Source organism: Pogona vitticeps, chromosome 13, assembly GCF_051106095.1.
Source record: "Pogona vitticeps strain Pit_001003342236 chromosome 13, PviZW2.1, whole genome shotgun sequence".
Lineage (NCBI taxonomy): Eukaryota > Metazoa > Chordata > Lepidosauria > Squamata > Agamidae > Pogona > Pogona vitticeps.
In genome coordinates, this window is record NC_135795.1 from 1523441 (window position 1) to 1536037 (window position 12597).

At 52.3% G+C, this 12597-nt stretch overlaps 2 protein-coding genes across 3 annotated transcripts; one reads left to right on the forward strand and one right to left on the reverse strand.

Annotated features, from left to right (window-relative positions):
• Nucleotides 1–256: 256 nt before the first annotated feature.
• RPL3L (ribosomal protein L3 like) lies at nt 257–8689 on the reverse strand. 2 transcript variants are annotated; one of them, XM_072982979.2, is made up of 10 exons: nt 7934–8689; nt 6567–6759; nt 5662–5830; nt 4445–4580; nt 3342–3528; nt 2778–2938; nt 1996–2097; nt 1261–1356; nt 837–956; nt 257–405 (listed from the first exon to the last, which is right to left on the reverse strand). In XM_072982979.2, exons 2-10 carry the CDS (start codon nt 6604–6606, stop codon nt 349–351), a joined length of 1068 nt encoding a protein of 355 aa, XP_072839080.2. In that variant the 5' UTR covers nt 6607–6759; nt 7934–8689; the 3' UTR covers nt 257–348. The 2 variants fall into 2 exon arrangements, with proteins under 2 accessions (XP_072839080.2, XP_020669704.3); XM_020814045.3 differs by lacking the exon at nt 7934–8689 and adding an exon at nt 7451–7560.
• A 359-nt stretch (nt 8690–9048) lies between these two features.
• On the forward strand, nt 9049–12496 carry NDUFB10 (NADH:ubiquinone oxidoreductase subunit B10). Its single transcript, XM_072982981.2, has 4 exons — nt 9049–9255; nt 10448–10586; nt 11345–11484; nt 12227–12496. The coding sequence occupies exons 1-4, from the start codon at nt 9117–9119 to the stop codon at nt 12343–12345; spliced, it is 537 nt and encodes a 178-aa protein (XP_072839082.2). The 5' UTR covers nt 9049–9116; the 3' UTR covers nt 12346–12496.
• Nucleotides 12497–12597: the final 101 nt, after the last annotated feature.

The window sequence follows — 12597 nt, forward strand, 5'->3', positions numbered from 1 at the left end:
TTAACCGTTTTTATTTCAGTGTGAGCACCTGTGTGTGTGTGTGTGTGTGAGAGAGAGAGAGAGAAGCCTGCAAGGATACTCCTTACCCACTGGGAAAGCCTGGGATTCAGACAGATCTCTTGAGGGTCACCCGATCAAGTAAGCACCCACTTTTCCCTGGGTCAGGGGTCCGTATCACATGTAAAACCCTGGAAAGATTTCAGAAGCTGCTTGCAGAGAGTGGCTCCTGCTGAAGAACACCACACTAAGTAGCCCGTCTGTTTCTGAATTTTAATGTTTGCAAACACCTAAAGCAAGAAAAAAGGAGGAAGATGCTGGCGCTGCGAGGATCTTCTTGGAAGAAACCGCTCATGGTTCCTCCGTAGTCTCCACCTTTCCTTTCAGCAGGTGCTTCTTCTGCGGGCCCTGAAATGAGACAACCCAGAAATGGCCACACAAGTGGAAGGCACAGAGCAAAAGGCAGGTCACAGCCAGGGCTCCGACGGGATGTACAGAAATTATCCCCCCAGGGGGGCTACAGCGGGGCCTGCCTTCTTTGCCCACGGAAGCATCTTGTGAGCACAATGCCTAGGAAGTCTCCATCATCAGCGAGCAGCTGTTGGCCAACCCTTCCTCTTTTCCTTCGCCTCGCTGTTCAGGTCTCGCCAGCCAGGGACCCTTACCACATCTTTGATCATGGGGATGGGGAGGAAAGCAGAACATGGGCCGCCACCACCACCACCACCCCCGGCCACCCAGGTCCATGTCGCGGCCCCAGCTAGGTGCACGGCACCAGGACGGCCCTGCTGAAATTGCCGACGGTGCCCAAAGCGGAGTGTCCCACCTCTGAAACTCACCATGAACGCTCGCTTCTCTTGGGCCGTCTGGAAGCGCCCGTGGCCGAACTTGGAGGTGGTGTCGATGAACTTCAGCTCGACCGGCTCCACGGCCCTTCGGCTTCTGTGCACGAGCAGAGACTGCAAAGGAAGGCATCGGTGAAAGGCACCCGCCAAGTCCAGGGAGCGGATCGTTTGCTGACTCCGTGGCCAGACCTCCCGAGAGCTTATCTCTGGCCGGACTCCCTGGTCCCTAATTATTGCATTCTTGCTAGAGAACCCAGGAACATTTAGACAGGGCTGAGAGAGGAAAGATATGCCAAGACCACCTTGTAAGTGGGAGCTCTCTGCTGGCATCCAGCCCCGTTGCCTTCATCCGCCTGGCGGATGTGTCGGCCTCCCTCCGCGCCCAAAATTGTCCTCCTCGTGGTAACGCGGGGCTCACCTTTCGGAGCGTCAGCACCCGCTTCTTGGTGCCCATCACACACCCCTTCACCATCACAAAGTCATTGTTGACTTCTCCATAGTGAGGAAACCCGCCCTGTGGGCAGAAAAGGCCGGTGAGCGCAGAGGAGACGCGAGCCAGGGGCTGCAACCGTCAAGAGCACCGGGCAAGACGAGGTGTTAGGAACGAAGAAGCATCAGAGGTGCAGCGAAGAACAAGCGTGCCGGACCGAAAAAGCTGGACTGGTCAGCGGAAGACGTGATCGGTGGCCAGGGAGACCCGAGCATCTTTTCCCCTCCTTGTCGTTTCTAACCCGATACTTCCTCTTAATATTAATCTCGATCCCAACTCCAACACTAACCCCAAACTTTGATTAATATAGTTGCTCAGGTGACCCAGAGGGTAATTGTGTCCATGTTTACCCACCGATGACCAGTCACAAAACAAAGCATGCTAGAATGCAAGACACACAGATGAGGAAGAGCACTTGGTGTGACAAACAGACCTCTTTAGCATTTAAGGGAGCACCCCTTCTAGCTATGCAGTAAGCATTTTGTCTAGTTCAACCTTTGGCCTCCGTTCAAGAAGTTTGTGTGGTAGGGCTACTGAAAGCTTGCCCCAACAGTCCCAGGGGCAAAGGATTCAGGCCGGTTTGGGAGTGATGAGTAGAAAAGCAACCAATCTGTAAAGGTCTGAAACCTCAGTTCCAGATCCTGCCCTCCTCCCGCCTCTTACCAAGGGAGTAACGGTCTTCTCCGTTGGGTCGTAATTGGTGGCGCCGTTGTTCCTCACCACTTTGCCATCTTCTGTGTGGACCCCACGGCCAATGCGGTAGATCTAGAACAAGCAAAAGAGGGAGGCATCCGCAGGCGTTTCCCAGACATGCAGGAGAAGGACAGCAGATTAACTCAATGCTGTTTAAAGAAACTATTTGGGGACTCTTTGCCACCATGAGGACTAGTCACTTGTTTTCAAAAGTGAAATGGTCTGAAGCTCAACATAAAAAACCCCCTAAGATCTAAGATCATGGCAACTGGTCCCATCTTCCTGTGGAAGACAGGAGGGCCTGCCGTGCTCTGGTCCATGGGGTCATGAAGAGTCGGACACGACGTAATGACTAAACAACAACAACACAAAGGTGGAAAAACACATTTGTTTGGTATAACTTTTTTTGCTGTGGGCTGGTGCTGTGCAACTTCTAGAGGTCTGGATGTTGTATTCACGTGCCCTGGTTCAAAACGTGGAAGAATCCCACCCAGGGCACAGTGTGACTTTTTGAACCCTTCTGCTCCCTCCCCCTCTCAAACCAAGCGAAAATTGCTAAGAGGAAGTGTGTGGGGTGCCGGTGGTGGCCACGAGACCCCTTGACCAGGTGCACGCTGTCTGAGCCCTGCCCTACGAGGCCCTTGATGCCCCCATGGAAATAGGGGGCGAGATTTGCTGTTGAGGGTCCCCAGGCTCAAAGGAACAGGACGGAAAAGGGGAGAGAGAGAGAGAGAGAGCGAAGCAAGCCGTACTTTCTTGTTGAGTTCTGTGCGGTGATGGTAGCCCTTCTGGCCCGCCCGGGCGATGGAGTAGCCCACGCGAGCAGGGTGCCAGGCCCCGATACAGGCCACTTTCCGCAGCCCTTTGTGGGTTTTCCTCGGAAGCTTCTTGGTGTGCCACCGACTCGTCACCCCTGGAGAAAAGAAGGACCCCGGATTATGAATATGTTCGGTGAGTTCCCTCGGCCATGACAGAAAATACGGTTTGGACCCGGAGCAGCAAACCTTCGGCATCTCAAATGTTGTGGACTACAACACCCATAGCCCCCTACCATCTGCTGCCCAGGCTGGGGATTCTGGGAATTGCAGTCCGAAGCATCTGGTCTAGACTATTTGAGTAACAATGAGGACTAGCAGCTTGTTTCTCAAAAAGATCCAGGGATCGAGTTTTATCTTCTAGGCCTGCATGTTGTGTTCTGCGAATACACCTTGAAAGCAAGCAGCCCCCCCACTTCCCCGCTTCCCCCCTTCCTTTCTTCTCCAAGCCTACACCCAGGTCCTTTCCTGCTCAGGACCTCGGTCAGCATCCTTTCGCACCTTTCATCCCGTGGCCCTTGGTGACCCCGATCACGTCGATCATCTCATTCTGGCTGAAGACCGTCTGGACAGGAACCTGCTTCTCCAGCCTCTCGTGGGCCCAATCCACCTTGTCGGCCACCGTTCCCCCGTTCAGCTGGATCTCCATAATGTGAGCCTTCTTCTGGCGCAACGGCAGGAGCTTCATCTGCAATCAAAGCGGCCCCGCGTCCCGGCAGGCAAAAGCAGGAACGCGCGGGCGAGCGTCAAGGGCGGGTCTAAGGAACCGGGGGTCTCCCAAAGGTTGTGGGACTCCCATTTCCCATCAGCCCTCATTCACGGGGAGGGAGAATGGGAAGTGTAGTTCATCAACATCTGGGAAGCAAAGGTGTCTCTCTATCTGGGTTCGCAACTTTGGGTCACCCAGATGTTCTTGGGACTGGAACTCCCAAAAGCCTTCACCACTAGCTGTGCTGGCCAGGATTTTTGGGAGTTGTAGTCCAAGAACACCAGGGCCACCCAAGTTTGGGAACCACTGCACTGTCCTAATCCACAGCAGAATGGGAAGGTAGAGAAGTGCGAGGGATCCCAACCCTAGGACTGTAGGGAAGGGCGAGGTCATGAGCAAAAGGCATTTTCTCCCTGCTCAGAAGAACTACTTAACTCCAAATGATGTGGGATAGCAATGGTTCCCAACTTAGTCACCAGTGGAACACAACTCCCAAACACCCTTTTTAAAAAGTTTTTTTTTTTTAACCAACAGGACTCTGTAAGAGACGGGAAGTGTAGAAGTTGGGGGGAAAAAACTGAAAACCAATCCATGGCTTTCCACCAAAGGCAGATGCTTCGAAAGCAACCAAAGGTGGGACGTGAAAGATAATCCCAAATATTTAGGGGGTGGGGTTGTTCCCTAAGCAGCACACCCACATTACAGCTTGAATTGGCTTTCCATCAGCTTAAACCCCCCGCCCGAGAACCCTTAGTTCAGCCCCCAAAGGCTCCTGGCTGCTGGGGATGCTGATTTGGGGCATCTTAAGATCATCCTCCTGCATAAGTGGCGCCAGGCACAGGTTCAGATTTCCCGGCACATCCCCTGCCCCAAAGGTTTTACAGGAAGCGGTCACCTGGGTGTGCACAATGACCCGGATGATCTTGCAGTACTTTTTCATGGCTGCAAAATCTTTCTCCAGCTGCTTCTTCCCAGTCTCGTCCTGCCATTTCTTGCAATACTTAGTAAAGGCCTTCTTTCTGCTTTTATGCCTGGAAAGAAGAGACGGTGGTATCTACCATCAACAACAGGCCCATGAATCCAGGGACCCCTTCAAAACACTGCACCTCTCCAGCAAGCAACAAGCGCGCAGCCTGCGTGCACGTCATCTTAAAATGCACACACACGCAGTTCTCAACACTTTCTCTCCCTTGCCCATTCTCACATTGCAACACTCCCACCCTCTCTTCCTTCTGTGTGTTCCCCCCTCTGTCGCAGGGCTGTTTCGCCTGCTTCATCCTCCACCCTTCCATTGTTTTGGCAAAAATTAATAAATAAGGGAGGGAGGAAAGGAAGGAAGGAACGAACAAAGGGACAAAATATTTCAGGACATTAAAAACTAAGAGATTTATGTCACTATGAGCTTTCATGGGTCAAAAATCCACTTCCTCACACATAAAAGGGGCAGATATACCTCCTCTATATCTATACATAACCCCCCCCCCGGTGGTGGAAATTATGACCTTGTTTCTGAAGAAGTGGATTTTAATCCATGAAAGCCAACACTGAAACAGATGTATTGAAATGCCGTTCTATTTCACCTCTTTTCTTTTTCCTTTTCATTTTGCCCTTTAATTTTGCTGGCATGATGGAGAGCAACACAGCTACAGTGGTGCCTCGCATAGCGATCGCTCCGTTTTACGACGAAATCGCTTTGCGATGGACTTTTTGCCATCGCAAGAGTGATCGCTTTGCGATGGCCCCTATGGGGAAAATTCGCTTTGCAATGATCGCGGGGAAGCGATCATCGCAAACGCCCCGTTTTCACACAGCTGATCGACGGTTCCAAAATGGCCACCAGAAAAACAAAATGGGGACCGCTGTTTTGCCTCGCTTTAGAGGCACTGAAAATGGCCGTCCCTATGGAGGATCTTCGCATAAGGTCAGTTTTTAAGCCCATAGGAACGCATTAAACATGTTTTAATGCGTTTCTATGGGCTTTTAAAAATCGCTTAGCGACGAAATCCCTTAACGACGTTTTTCCTGGAACGGATTAACGTCGCTAAGCGAGGCACCACTGTATTTCTTTGGGGAAATTTCCCATCCCTCTCTCTCTCTCACTCTCTCACTCACCAGTTCTTGTAGAAGCGTCTTCTGCACTCGTCGCTGATGTGCTCGGCAAAGATGGTCTTGAAATTCCTCAGCCCTCGAGGGGTTTCGATATAGCCCACCAGGCCGACCACCACCATAGGCGGGGTCTCGATGATCGTGACAGCTTCCACCTCTTCCCTTTTTGAAACCTCTGAAAGGCACACGGAGGAGAAGAAGCATATAAGACAGAGGACGCAGACAGCGCAAACAGAAGTTTTGCTTCCAGGGGGAATATGCAATGTCGGACAGCCGAAGAACAGCGATGTTTTGTCGGATCTGGAAAATCTCTACATTACTAAATACTTTTTTAAAAAACAGCCAGCAACTCACAGAGGAGGTAGGAAAGAAAAAGGGGACTAGATGGCAAAGTGGGGACTCCCATTTTACTTACAGCTTGCATTTCTTAATTGCTGCAGGCGTTCTTGGTGCTTTGCCCTTTAGCTGTTTTTATATTTGATGTTTTACGTTCTAACTACATTTGTTTTATCTGATGCCAGAGAATGGTCCTTAGAGAATACATATGCAACAGCAGGCGGTCCCTTGATTCAATAATAATCAAGTTGAGCCTGCCGGGGTGACCCTACCCAGGGTTTTCCCGGTGAAGGGAACATGCAGAAGTGGTTTCCCATTTCCTTCCACTAGCTGGCGCTCTGGGACTGCGCAGATTGCCCAAGGCTACCCAGGCTGGCTCGTCCCACCCGGAAGCCGAGTGGGGGAATCGAACTCCCAACCTCTAGCTCCACAGGCAGGGACCTCAACCCCTGAGCCCTCCAGCCAGGTAGCAGCCCTATTACATCAAGCAAAAATGCAACCTCGTCCTTAACACCGAAAGGCTCGTTTCCCCTTTAGGAGGAAAACCGCTGCCAAGAACGCCCCTTGTCACTTACTGAGCCCAGGCCTGTAGATTTCCCGCAGGATGTGGGTCATGCCAGCTTTGTAGCCCAGGAAGGCGGTCAGGTGGACGGGCTTGCTCGGGTCATCCTTGGGCCACGTCTTCACCTTCCCTCGGTGGCGTCGGCTCCTCTTGTGAGGAAGGAAACCCAGGTGCCCGTGACGAGGAGCGGAGAACTTGCGGTGAGACTGGGAAGGAAATTTGAAAAAGGAGGATGTCGAAGATTCCTGTGCTTCCCTGAAGACGACACCCTATGGACTAGGGTTCAAATCCCCCGCTTGTTCTAGAAAACTCACTCGTCCCGTTTGCACTCTCTCCGTTTGACCAACCTCGCAGGCTTGTTGCGAGAATAAAGGAGGTACAAAGCTGGCTATGACAAAATGGGGCAATAGGTAAATAAATAAACGTCTAATTTAGCCCCCCCCCCGGGGGGTTTGGTGCCAGACAGCAGCTTCTGGCCTGGGTCCGGCCCAAGGCTTTCTACCGCCCGAGGCAGAAGGTAAAAAATGGGCTGGGTGGGCAGTCGAGTTTCCCTTCAACACTGGAAGTGGAAGACCTCAGAGGGCTTTCTCTCCCCCCCCCCCCCGGACAGAGGGTTGTAAGACAGGCTAAGCTATGGCACCCCCCAGCTCTGCCCCCTGAGAGTTAGGGCCTGGTGGGGATTCTTGGAAGGCAGCCGTTCCACCCATGCGCCCATGGGCAGCCTTGCAAAGCACCGGGCGGTGTCCGACTGTGCCGTCCGAGAAGCACAAAACCTGGGTGTCCGTCGCACCGGCTGCCAGCCCCACCCCAAAGACCTCCGGTGGCCGTGGCTGCTCTGCCACCAGCACCCCCCCTTCCTGCCACCCCCACCCCCCGAGACGGACAGAGAGCCCGTACCATGATCGGAGGAGGCCTCCTTCCACCCAGGCCGTTGGCGGAGGAAAGAGAGCGCCCGCAAGACCTTCCCTTGCCTAATGCCAAAGATGCTTGCCGGCCCCCAAGACATAAATTTAGCAGCTGGCTTCATGCTGATGCTATATTCATTTCAGGCTCGGGCCGGCTGGCAGGGGTCGGACACCATCGGCGGGGAAAAGGTCAGGTGCGAAGCAGGGGGCTCAGTTTACGCCCAGCTGCCGGCCTAAAAACAGAGGCGGGGCAGACCCCAAAGGGCTTGGAGGAGTGCCCTAGGCATTGGCAGCCCAGTCCGGGGGGGGGGGGAGTCCGCCTTTGTGAACCCCCCCCCCGAGAGAGCCACCACCCCCCTTACCAGCCCATCAGAAATCGAAGAACAAAAAAAATAGAGAATAACTGCCAGGTCCTCGGAGGGGTTATCCTTTTCTCATTAACTGGCACTTAAAGTCTCAGTTTATCTTATCTCACCTGAGAACAGCAGAGCTTGAAAAGGGACCCTCGAGATCATCCAGTCCAGCCCTTGTCAAGGAGGCCCCCAGTGGGGGAATCGAACTCCCAACCTCTGGCTCTGCAGCCGGAGACCTCGGACCCCAGCGTAGCTCGCTCTGAGACATTTGCAGGAGAGAGAATAAAAATATTTCTTTACTTAGGGCTGCTTGAAACGACCGGCTTGTTGTGTGTGTTCTGGTTTCTTTAACGCACGCAAACTTAGCCATCAACAAACCGAACCGATCAACAGCGAACAAACCACTGCCACCAACCCAGGAAGGAAAGGGAAAAAGCACTGGGCAGAGAGGCAGGGCTCTCTTGGAATTCAAAGGCTGGGAGGCATGGTAGGTTAGTGCTAGACAGGCCAATCATCATCCTAACCTAGGAAAGTGCTTCCCAGCCACACAAGCTACAGGCAGTGTGCGAGGGGGTGGTGGTGCAAACCATATTCCCCGCCATTCCTCCTCCGAAAGGTCAGGACTGCCAGGTGGGCAGCCTTCGGACTCCAGCTCCCCTCAGCCCCATGGGGTCTAGAGTAGAGGAGAAGCTGGAGTCGGTAGCCCTTGGACAGTTGGGGGACCATGGGACATGGAGTAGGTAGGGCATCCGGAGGAAACCAGATTCCCCATTGCTGGGTATAGAAACCGGAGGGGAAAGGAGAGCAAGACCAAGGGAAGCAGATTTTTATGATGATGATGATGATGTAGGGTTATTGCTGTTGATTTTCGTATCTTGTCTTTTTGTTTTCTATGAACACAACATCGATTTTTTTGCCCTTGTTTTTTCACGGATCTCAAGGGCGAGCTGAGCAGGAGGGGGCTTCTTTGGGGGGGGGAAGCGGCCTTTCCCTTTGCCCCTTTCTCTCCCCCCCCGCCTCCCCGCGTGCTGGTTCCACGGGGTCGTGTGGACGCGTTCCTTGGCGGGCTCGCGTGTTCTCAGCTTGCTCTGGCACGGGGGGGAAAGGAGGGGAGGCGGGCTCGCGCGCATGCTCGTTTCTTTCCCTTTGGCCCCGCCTCCCTCGGCTGCGCTTGCGCGGCTCTCGTTTCTTCCCTTTGGCCCCGCCCCCTTCTCCGTCTCCGCCCCCGGGAGGGAGGGGCGTCGGCGGCCATTTTGTCCGTCGGGGTCGTTGTCGGGGGTGGTTGCTAAGGGTCGGGCCGGCGCCATGCCTGAGGAGCCGGACTGGGAGGGCTACCCGCCGGAGTCGCAGCGCAGGCCGGAGCGGGAGAAGGGCCTCAACCCCGTCTACCTGCTGGAGGCGGTTTACTCCCAAGTGGTGGACAGGCCCGTCACCTTATGGAGGGGTGAGGGACGCGCGGGGGGGGAAGGGGGAGGAGCCTCGCGGGGTGTGGGCGGGGCCGTCGCTCCCGGGGGGCGGGGCGAGTGGGGTCACGGGGCCTTTGGGAACCTTGTTGGGAGGGAGGGGGACTACAAGTCCCAGAATCCCCCAACCAGCGTGGAGTACTGAATGAAGGGGACAGTACTGTTTGGGGAGGACAACAAATCCCAGCATCCCCCAGCCAGCTAGTGGGGGGGGAGGCGTGACGAACGGTGAAACTATGGAAATGGTACTTTTCAGGAGGGGAGACTATAAATCCCAGTATCCCCAGCCAGCTAATGGGGGGGATGAGGCAAGGGGTGGCGCGCCTGGGAGGGTGCAGGGGATACGGGGTAATTCAAGGGCTGAGCTATGGAATCAGTAGTTTTTTGGGGGGAGGGGGTGGGCAACACATCCCAGAATCCCCCAGTTGTCTGCAGGGGCATTCTGGGATTTGTAGTCTTTCCCAACCGGCCGAAGCAATGTTTCTAAAGCTCTGAGCCAAGACTCCTTCACCCGGGGGGGGGAACAGAGGGAGCTATAGAGATTTTCAGACTACAACCCCCATGGTCTCCTACAAAACCCTTAAGCCCCTGCTGCCGGGACACCCTCGCGTGGCAAAAAGGCCGGGGGTCTCTGCCGGCTGTGCCGCTGTGGGTCTGTAAAGCTACCTGCTGATTTTGGTGGCAGGGGAGGACTTCTTGGGAGTTATTTCAGCCTTATTTTCAGCAGAACAAAACAAATGGAACGACAGTGGGGTTTGGCAGCTTTAAAAAAAAAAACTAACCCCTTTTCTTTACCCTAAAGATGTTCTGGTGGATTGCAGGCCGCCTTGGGTCCCTTTATGGAGAAAGGCAGGCTAAAAATATTTTAAATTAGATCAATCAATAAAATAAGAGGCATTGTCGATTTTGCCCTCTGGCTCATGTCTTCTTGGCCTTGCACTAATGATTAATCAAGAACTAATTTCTGCCTGAGCTTTGACTCCCATCCTATATAGACCTTAACACAGGACAGAATGTTTTGGAGCGCACAGTTTTGACCGTCAGAGTGATACAGACCGTCAGACCCTCTGGTTGGGTCTCTCTTTGTTTTCCCCTCCTGTAAAGTGTTCTCTTCACTGCTGAAAAGGCTTATGGCAGTTATCTTGAGGGTGCCTGAATGCTTTCTCTCCACAGAATGGATTGAACGCCAGCGTGCCAATAACAGAATTTATTATTATCACCGGAAATTCCGCCGCGTCCCAGAACTGACTGAGTGTTTGGAGGATGATGTCGTCTGCCACTACGAAGCAGAGATGCAGTGGAAGAGAGATTTGTATGTTGTTCTCACGTTAGCAAATGTTCTGCAGAGGTGTGCTGGAGCGAGGAGAGGGATCGTCCACGGCCTTATGATGTACAGGCCCCACCAAGAAAAACTGGCTGGGGAAAAAAAGAAAATAATTGCTGTTGTTCTATGGGAAGATAATTTTATTTGAAGTGAACCACAGGGTTCTCTACCCATTTTTTCCCCTCAAGGGGTTGGTTATACAGATTTTTACTTATTTTGTTTATGTACGCCCACCTTTTCAGTAAGATATAGCACTGAAGATACTGAAACATCTTAAATGAATAAAAACAGGTAAAACGACATTTAACGAAAACATCGTAAATCAGCTCCACGGTAAAAACCACTGAGCTCAAATGAACACATTAAAACAGTTAAAATCAACAAAGGCTCCCAGTTAGCAGCAATTCAGCAGGGCTGGTTAGACCTCACAGACTAGTCTGAAAATACGTTTTTATCCCCTTAAAATAAGTCAGAGTGGAAACCAAGGTTCCTAAGTGTGCGCCTATGGCTCTACCTGCCTCCCTGCAGCTTTCCTCTGCCAGGTACCAGCAGCGATCATTTTCAGCACCTTTGGTTCTGGTCGGGATGGAACCCAGCGCAGGAGGGGAATGGCACGCACAGGCAAAGTCACGTGCATGAGGGGTACAGCCCCACCTGATCCCAGATCACACCTATAGCACATCTGTCTACATCTGTTTTGTGGCATTCTTCAGGTGTGCCTCTTCTCTCTCCCTTTGCTTGTACAGCTTGGTGGACCAACAAATTCTGAAGATAATAAAGGACCGAGTGGGTCATTGCAAGGCGCTGCACGGAGAGAACGCTGATCAGAAATGTGCAAAGGAGGTCCAGCACTATAAAGATGTAATCAAGATTTATTGGAATAAATGTAAGTCTATTATTATTATTATTATTATTATTATTATTATTATTATTATTATTATTGGATTGGCAGTGTGGGGTCAAATAGTGTTCTGGGGTGAGAACACAGCTTGCTGTCAAATACAGTAACACCCTGCTTAGCACTCAGGAGATGTTGCAGTGAAAAGGAACGCTAACTGCACCAGTACCAAAAAGGGGGGTTATTTTATGGCAGGAATTCTTGAGGCCTCCTGAAGGCCCAGTCTGCCTTTGGCAGGAAGCAGTTAGACTGGGACAGCTCTGCTGGAAGCCCAGCGCTGAGTGCCAGAAGCCACCACAAAAATGGCTGCCCGGGCCTGTAAGCGTGCAGGAACAAACCAGTGTTGTTGAGGGCTACAGTATGCAGGGTATTTGTGGGTCATTAGTTTGGGAAGCAGTCTAGGAGTAGCTGTGAGGTGGAGGGAACCCTAAGCTGTGAAATCAAGCTTTCCCTTGCTTGCTTTCCTAACATTTCGCCCGACAGTTTCTCTCCTGCCTAACAAACATATCACCTAAGGTTGAGATTTTGGGGTTGTGTGGTGGTATGGCTTTTGCATCCTTGCTGCCTCAATGTCAAGCACTTTTTTGTTGTTGCTTCTTTGACCAAGTAATCCTGGTTATTTTTAATATTTTTTTAAAAAACACAATATTTCCTTGCTTGGTACATAGCTGTGCCACTCGGGAGCTGCTGGCTGGCCCTCCCTGAAGCGTCTGTTCTGCTGTCATTGTAGATGGTGATCTCGGTGCCTACGGAACAGCTCGCAAATGCTTAATGAAGCAGAAAGAGCAGATGATTGCCGAAAGGAAAGCCAGGAAAGCAGCTGAAGCCGAGGTGGCAGCCGAGGAATAAAGCGAACTGCTACTGGATCACGGCCATTTGGAATTGAATTCCAGTGCAGTCCTCTTTTCTTGTAGATTAAAATCACAGTGAGTTCTCACAGAAGTGTTAAAATCTGTACAGACTCGGTGGTGCCGGGGAAAAATAAACCTACGTGACTATCTCCTTTGCCTTCTTTCATGCAAGAACAGAAGTGTCAAATCATGTGTACCCCAAGCGTGTCCACTTTTGGACATCAGGCAGAACACAAGTCTTAAAGGCGGG

What these genes read in the sequence shown, in the direction of transcription:
- RPL3L (XM_020814045.3), bottom strand. An exon ending in AATCTACAGGCCTGGGCTCA is followed by an intron (nt 5,831 to 6,566) that starts GTAAGTGACAAG and finishes TGTGCCTTTCAG; the next exon opens with AGGTTTCAAAAAGGGAAGAG. An exon ending in CAAGGGCCACGGGATGAAAG is followed by an intron (nt 2,939 to 3,341) that starts GTGCGAAAGGAT and finishes TCTTTTCTCCAG; the next exon opens with GGGTGACGAGTCGGTGGCAC.
- NDUFB10 (XM_072982981.2), top strand. Translation starts at nt 9,117, where the DNA reads ATGCCTGAGGAGCCGGACTGGGAGGGCTACCCGCCGGAGTCGCAGCGC. An exon ending in ATGCAGTGGAAGAGAGATTT is followed by an intron (nt 10,587 to 11,344) that starts GTATGTTGTTCT and finishes TTGCTTGTACAG; the next exon opens with CTTGGTGGACCAACAAATTC. An exon ending in CAAGATTTATTGGAATAAAT is followed by an intron (nt 11,485 to 12,226) that starts GTAAGTCTATTA and finishes CTGTCATTGTAG; the next exon opens with ATGGTGATCTCGGTGCCTAC.